Source organism: Sinocyclocheilus grahami, unplaced genomic scaffold (genome assembly GCF_001515645.1).
Source record: "Sinocyclocheilus grahami isolate Dianchi unplaced genomic scaffold, SAMN03320097.WGS_v1.1 scaffold2328.1, whole genome shotgun sequence".
NCBI classification, from domain to species: Eukaryota; Metazoa; Chordata; class Actinopteri; order Cypriniformes; family Cyprinidae; genus Sinocyclocheilus; species Sinocyclocheilus grahami.
This window is the reverse complement of record NW_015507507.1, coordinates 5,815-13,554: the sequence shown is the minus strand read 5'-3', so window position 1 is coordinate 13,554 and position 7,740 is coordinate 5,815. Positions and strand designations below refer to the sequence as shown.

Sequence of the window (7,740 nt, the reverse complement as noted above, 5' to 3'; positions counted from 1 at the left end):
ATATATTTTTTTTTTTTTTTTTTTTTTTTTTTGAATGTCTCATCCGCAAAGTATCATTTTCTGTGTAAGACTGTTCTAGTTATGTATGACTTTACTTTTTGCATATTTTATTCAGTGGTCTCTCCAAATATGATTTTTTTTTTCATGTCTTAAATACATTTTTGTGTTAAAATGTCTGAACTTGTGTTTGTTTGAACAGTGAGGCAAGAAAGCAAAACAAGTTCACAAGTATTCCATAAATACAGAAGTAGAAAAGTAGTACAAGTAGTGTCATTCGATGTCCCTGCAAAAATTCAGTTCTGTAAGAGTAATAAGATGAAGCTTAAGGACAAATTGCAAATTGTAAAAAAAAAAAGAAAAGAAAAGTGAAAGTCCTTACAAGAAAGAAAAAGTAAAAGCCTTTTTACCCAATTCTGACCAACCACAATACTTTTAAAGAACAAAATCTGGGTTAAAGGGATAGATAGTTCACCCAAAAATAAATTTATATGATCATTTTGGGTTCTCTAGTCTGTCTCTAGTTACAAAAGTAAAGACAGAATAATAGATCTCTAGTCTGTCTCTCCACTTGGATTCACTCTGCTTAACAATTAGGGTGCTTTCACACTAGCACTTATGGTGCGCACCCGGGTTCGATTGACGTCAGAGTTCGGTACGTTTGGATGATGTGAACGCTGTCTTCCGAACTCGGGTGCGCACCCGGGGACCGTACCCGAGTCCGCTTAAAAAGGGTGGTCTGGGGTACGGCTCAAGTGAACTCTGGTACGGTTTGCTGCTGCTGTGAATGCAATCGTACCAAATCACGGAAGTGAACCGCTATTAATAACGTATTATTTGATAAAAATGTGTGTTTGTGTGTGTTTCACTCACTTTCTTGACGAGCGTGACTGACGCGCTGCAAGCAGAGAGCTGTATATCTCATTTCTGTTCACCTTCAGAGTACTTTAGAGCATTTGCAGTACATTCGTAAGGCACGTAAGTGCCATTATGTACTGAAGCTTTGGAAACAAAACCCACGGTTCAAAAACATAAATATAAAATTGAAGAGAGCCTTGCTACGCATTTTGCCGTCTTCTCCTGCGCCATCGTTAATAAGCAACTGGGTAAACAGCTGCTGGCTTGATGACGCAAACGAACCGTGGTTCGGACCGAAATAATATAATGTGAACACAGTCCAGCGGGGGCAGGGGAGGGGGGAGCAATCGAACTCGGGTTCGGACCAAGCAATCGAACCAAGTGTGAAAGCACCCTTAGACAACCAGATATCTCTCAACCACTGGTTAAAATGTAAAGTTAAAAGCAAAGTGTAATATTTGCAAAGTCAAAGAGCCCCTTTAAATTTGAGCGCAAGAATAGGCTTTAACAGCTGTAAGCATTAGAAAAGTGGAAACTTTGGTGTTTAAATTTTACAAATTAGAAATGTATATGGATGTTCATTCAGTAGATGGCTAGCAGAAGTGGTCTCTGGCCACCTAATTAAGACAAATTACATTCTGTGTGGAAAACACTTTAGCCTCCATGTTTTTTGTTTTTTTTGCCAAGTATTCTGCCTTCAGACTAATTTAAGGTATAAGCATATTTATCACTTTAGCCATGGGTGATTAACTCTTCAGTCCTTTCAATCATCAGGACAGAGTTAAATGTGACATACCGTTAGACTTTTGGGAATTAAAGCAAACACTCATTTTCATTGCAGCATAATTGTTTATTTGACAACAGAAACTGAAGGGTTGCTGAAGATGGGAAAAACATTTTTGAGATCTCGGTGCTTCATGCAATGACAATGATAGAACAAACAGTGATGGAAGTGAGCCATGTGTAGTGAGCCAACAGAACAAAGTGTGAAAGTTGTAACATGTTATAGTGTAATGAAACCATATTTTAATTTTCAGAGATACAATAAAGGAAGTTTTAGAACTTGGTCAGCCCATCATTTACATATCGTCATCCAGGGAAATAATCTACAAATGAAGTGTTTTAGTTGTTGAAGTCTTTTTTTAAAAAAGGCTTTGATTGGTTTATTGAATAGAGCACAGTTCCGGTCACTTTTTGCTCCAGTGCTTTCCAACGTGTAAACCGTGTTACACCAGAGATTATTCTCATCTGTTCTGTTTGTGACATTAATGATATTAAACGTCTCATATGGAGGAATCAGCACCTCTTTCTCACCAGGATAATTAGAATATTTTGTAATATTAGCACCTTCACAAGTTATGATTTCAAAACAAGATACCTTTCCAAAACCTTTTGCAACTGCACGATCAAGAGAAGAAGATGTAAATGTGCCAAAACGAACATCTTTGTTCAGAACATCCAAATTAAATTTAACATTTGTACCACGAAAAGTTGAAATACATGCATTTTGTGCTTTATTCAGAATCTGTATCGCATCGGTTAAGAAAAAGTGAAGTGAATACCATTCAAATGTCTTGTCTTTGTAGTTTTGTTTTTCATTGCGAACAGCATTAGTGAACTTATTATATACATGATTGCCAGTGTAAATGTAAATGGCGGATAAATGATCACTTGTCAAGTTATCTTCTGGTGGTGTGGCATTCTTATTATCTTTTTTCGAAGCATCTTTAAATTCTTTCTTTAGATATTTTTTCACCACCAGGTTTGCCATTTTCTCTCTACAACCTTCATATTGATCATCAACTGAATTTGGTGCCATATCCAATGGATATATCTTCCTTGCAGCAGCAACAGCAGCATCTCTGTGATCCTGCAGCAACAGGAATCATAATGATGAATCATCAGTATTCATGTCTGTAATATTCATACTAGAACACAAGCTTACCTGTCCTAGAGCAGCTGAAATTATGATAAAATGTCCTAGAGCAGCTAAAAGTAGAGCTTTAATGATCAGCAGCATCTTGATTCAGTCTAATTTCCTCAGATGCTGCAAGACAACCAGAAACACAACGGCATTTTACAAATCCTATATCTGTTACTCGATAAAGGAATGTGTGCACAACGAACCTGCAAACATGTTCACCGCAACTTCTTACATAATACAGTTTTAAATTTATGTAACTGGTATTTTCTGCCAAATAGCAGAAAGTTTAAAATAATTGCCACCTCCCAAATTACCTGAAAATATGGTTGTCTTTTAGCGTTATTTGTCAGGAGTTCGGGAGAAACAATGAGAGGTGAAGATTAGAAAAGTCAGTCGCTGACAGACGACAACAGCGATCTTCAAACATAAGGATCAGAAAGTTAGCGTTTTTATATTGGATATAATGTGTGTGTGTGTGTTCCGGGGAATCACGTGTGTGATAAGAATTTATGCTTCATGACATGAGGCAGTACTATCTCTCATTATTTCCATTCTGTAATCAGGTAACTGCAGTAAGGAACTGAAGAAAATAAAGAGAAATCTAGAAATTAAAGCACCTCTGAAGTACCTTCCTATTTAAACAAATTCACAAATGTGATGCACCCAAATATAAATGCTTGTAATTCTTGAATCTCTTTGACTACAGACATGATCTTGGACTCTTTTGAAAACAACAATTCACTCCTCAAGCCTCAGAGAGAGAGAAACAATAAAGAATAAAGACTCTTGAAAATTTTATTTTGTAGTGGTGGCCAGAAGAACATCTGTTAAAGTTTATTTGGGACTGGACTTAAGATACCATCTTGTTTTTTTATCAAATGTGTACTATACTATACTATAACATACATTAACAGTAACCACTTTCAACTGACCAACACATGACCTCTTTCAACATGAGACTGTGATATCAGAAATGTGAAGGAGATTAAAGGCTCAGGGAATGCAAATGCAATGATTGTAATTCAAAAATTGTATAAGATACAGATAAAGACATTCGTTAAGGTTCATTTGTATCCTCGTCTGTTATCTGACACCTGTAGGAAAAAGAAGTGAACTGGACTGTGGCATACACTGAGCCTCAGATATTCAGTATAACATATGTTCTGTCTGGCCAGGGTTACACAATTGAAACATCCAGTCTTTACTCTTCTTCATGGTCACTTACAGCAACTTTGAGGCTTGAGGAGTGAAATGATACATTTTAAAATAGTTGTCTGTATAGTTGAAGGGGTTCAGGAACAACAAGCATTTTAAATTATAGTATATTTCTAGACATACACAGTACAAAGTCTGATGTTTTATTTACAGTAAATCAACGATTTTAAATCCTTTCTCAAATTCATTTACAGTTATTAAATGGTTATATAATGGAAGCATCTTTTCATTTGAAGAAATGCAATGAATGAAGATTTAAATTTTGTCCAGTCTGAACATTTACATGTTGTGATCTGGAAGAGTACAACATACATTTTTCAGTATTTTTCAGGGCCTTGGTTGGTTTCTTGAGTATCACTGCACAATTGCTTTCACACATATATTTTTTTAGTAAATATCACTCATTTTGTGAGGCCCAAAGATCTTCCAAAAATATTTCTAGTCATTTTGAATGTGACGATTTGAATGTTTTAAAAGATCAATGTTGGAACAAAAATTGCTTTTGTCAAAAAGCATATTCTTAATATTACGTGAATAAATCATATGAAATGATGCCCAAACACATATCTTTACAGTCGATAATGGCTTTTTCCTTTTAAAGAGATTACAAAAGTAAAGACAGAATAATAGATTTAGATGAGGACTGGGCTGTGACTCAAACTATATGACTTTTTGTGCTGTTGTGGATGCAGAAAGTTTTATTTTTAATATATTGTGGTCTCCTGATGGTTGATTTATAGACCTATGAAATTTTAAATTGTATTTTCATAAGTCCAGTCCCCTGATATACTTCCAGAGGCTTGAGGAGTGAAGTGTTGGCTTTAAAAAGAGCCCAATATAATGACTGTAGTCAAAGGTGTTCAAGAACTACAAGCATTTTTATTTGGGTGCATCTGAATCTGATCTAGAAGGGAGGTACTTCAGTTGAAAGTTCCAGAATTGTTCGTTACTCGCTTCTGATAATTTCAGTTTATGTAGATTTCTGTTTTATATTACACTTTCATGTTACACTGTTCTGTTTAAGGAATGAGAACAACGACAGGCTATATAGTTCCTCATGTAATTATGCATAATTTCTTATCACACTTGTGACGTCTCGGAGCACACACACACACCATAAGTGATATGAAAAAGCCAACATTCACTTCTCTCATCTTCTACTCACATCATTGCACCTGAACCCTTGTGTTTCTGGTTGTCTTTCACTAGATCTACAAGATCATCTGAGGGATTTTAATGACTCAAGATGCTGCTGATCACTGAAGCTCTTCTTCTCATTTTAGCTGCTCTAGGACAGGTAAGCTTGTGTTCTAGTATGAATATTACAGACATGAATACTGATGATTGATCATTATAATTCCTGTTGCTGCAGGATCACAGAGATGCTGTTGAAGGACAAATATTTCCACTGGATATGGCACTGAATTCTGTTGATGATCAATATGAGGGCTGTAGAGAGAAAATGACACACCTAGTGGAGACAGAATATCTAAATAAAGAAATATCTAACTTGCCTGATTGTAAGAAGACTTGGCAAGATGGTGAAAGATATGCTAGAACACCAGAAGATAACTTGACAAGGAATAATTTAATTGCCATTTATGTGTACACCAACTCAGATATAAATGTTTATCGTGATTTCAATAATGCTGTTCGTAATGGTAAACAAAAATATGACGACAAGACATTTACATGGTATTCACTTCAATTTCTGTTAACAGAAGCGATACAGATTTTGAACAAAACACAAAAGAAATGCTATTCAACTTATCGTGGTACAAATGTTACATTTAATAAGCATGTTCTGAACAAAGAGGTTCGCTTTGGCTCATTTACATCATCATCTCTTGATCGTACAGTCGCAGAGGGTTTTGGATCTAAATCTTGTTTTGAAATCTACACTTGTGAAGGTGCTGATCTGAAAAAATACTCAAAGTTTCCCAATGAACAAGAGGTGCTGATTCCTCCATATGAGAAGTTTAAAGTCACTGCTGTCAAAACAAGAAGAGATGAGCCTGATCTCTGGTGTGACACTGTGTTCACTTTGAAAAGCTCTGGAACAAGAAGTGACCTGAACTGTGCTCTGTTTAAGAAACCAACCAAGACCTTAAAAAATACTTCAAAATGTATGTTGAGTCATTTGAATTCACATTATTACATGAGCTTCACACAGCTCAATTACTTAATTACCTGCACATAATTTTCCCCCTTGTTGTTCAATTGAATGTGTAATTTTTAGAAATTGGAATAAAGTTTTTGGTAAGTGATCCAGTTTACTTTCTTCAAACTGATGTTATATGTATGTTATTATCAGAATCAGAAGAGCTTTATTACCAAGAATGCTTACACACACAAGGAATTTGATTTGACGACAGGAGCTTCCAGTGAAAAAATACAAACATAATGCAGACATACATGATAGTGCAGACATACATAGGAATAACACAGTAGGGATGTAAGAAAAAAAAACATTAAATACTGTACTATATACAGAAATAGAAGTATAGGAATTTTTTTTTATTGTTTAGATAAATGTACAGATATGTTATTAGTGTAGGATTTCTATCATGAACAGACACAGATACGCCATTGAATCAACTCATCACGAGGTCTAAACTAATCAGAATCAGGAGACAACAAAGCTTTCTTTGTATCAAGGACTAAAAAAAGTTCTTTCACAACCTATAGATACCTTGTGTTACGACCTCTAGGGGTTAGCCGTAACAGAAAAAGGATTTGAATTCACACCAGAGAGATGCCAAATAAACAATTTTATTTGCTTTACACGGGAGTATCTTCAGGGGCAGACAAGGCCAAAACAATAAACAAAACAGACTTTTCTTTGTCAACTAAATAACCTCAAACAGAATTAAAAACAAAATACAGACCAACTTACCTACCTCCCTCAACCAAAAACAAAGTGAAAAAAAGATACCTAAATAAAATGGCGTCTAACCCCCTACATCCCTTACTTTGGCAAACTAGTATTTACAAGAATATTTACAAAGTTATTTACAAAGTTTACGGGCGTACACACAGCAGAATCAGAATCCAAACCGTAGTCAAGACAAGCAACGTTCAGATAAACCAGGGTTTCAGAATTTGATCTTACAATAATAAACACTAAACAGATTCAATACACTTAGAATAGCTCTCTCTCTCCGGTACACAACCCTACAACAAACGACTGCGATACATACAATAGCAAGAAACAGTTCATCAGAACGTTAGCGCAACATTATGAGTCCCTTATGAGTGTTTGGGGCGGTCCTTATATCTGGGTAGGGTGTCACCATCACCAATCACCACCTCCCGTGTAGGTGTAGGGATGAGCCCTTCCGAATGGAACGCAGGGCCTATGCGTGCTCCTGTTGTTTAGCCAGTTACTCCAGTTGCTGCTGAGGGTGAGGTAGGACCTTCATATTCTTTACCAAAGCTTGAGCCGTTATCTCAGTAGGATTTCTATCGAACAGACACAGATACGCCATTGAATCAACTCATCACGAGGTCTAAACTAATCAGAATCAGGAGACAACAAAGCTTTCTTTGTATCAAGGACTAAAAAAAGTTCTTTCACAACCTATAGATACCTTGTGTTACGACCTCTAGGGGTTAGCCGTAACAGAAAAAGGATTTGAATTCACACCAGAGAGATGCCAAATAAACAATTTTATTTGCTTTACACGGGAGTATCTTCAGGGGCAGACAAGGCCAAAACAATAAACAAAACAGACTTTTCTTTGTCA

General features: G+C 36.0%; 2 protein-coding genes across 2 annotated transcripts; one reads left to right on the top strand and one right to left on the bottom strand.

Annotated features, from left to right (window-relative positions):
• Positions 1–293: 293 nt before the first annotated feature.
• Positions 294–2,875, bottom strand: LOC107574758 (T-cell ecto-ADP-ribosyltransferase 2-like). Its single transcript, XM_016261198.1, has 3 exons — positions 2,801–2,875; positions 2,009–2,725; positions 294–299 (listed from the first exon to the last, which is right to left on the bottom strand). Exons 1-3 carry the CDS (start codon positions 2,873–2,875, stop codon positions 294–296), a joined length of 798 nt encoding a protein of 265 aa, XP_016116684.1.
• A 2,365-nt stretch (positions 2,876–5,240) lies between these two features.
• LOC107574757 (NAD(P)(+)--arginine ADP-ribosyltransferase 1-like) lies at positions 5,241–6,120 on the top strand (the record flags this gene model as incomplete). Its single annotated transcript, XM_016261197.1, has 2 exons — positions 5,241–5,291; positions 5,367–6,120. Coding segments are annotated over exons 1-2 (805 nt in total), but the record flags the coding sequence as incomplete, so codon positions are not given.
• Between the last annotated feature and the right edge of the window lie 1,620 nt (positions 6,121–7,740).

Bases quoted from the DNA above. Each gene is read 5' to 3' on its own strand.
- LOC107574758 (XM_016261198.1), bottom strand. From the start codon at position 2,875: ATGCTGCTGATCATTAAAGCTCTACTTTTAGCTGCTCTAGGACATTTT. The intron at 2,726-2,800 runs GTAAGCTTGTGT...CTGTTGCTGCAG, and splicing joins TTTCAGCTGCTCTAGGACAG to GATCACAGAGATGCTGCTGT.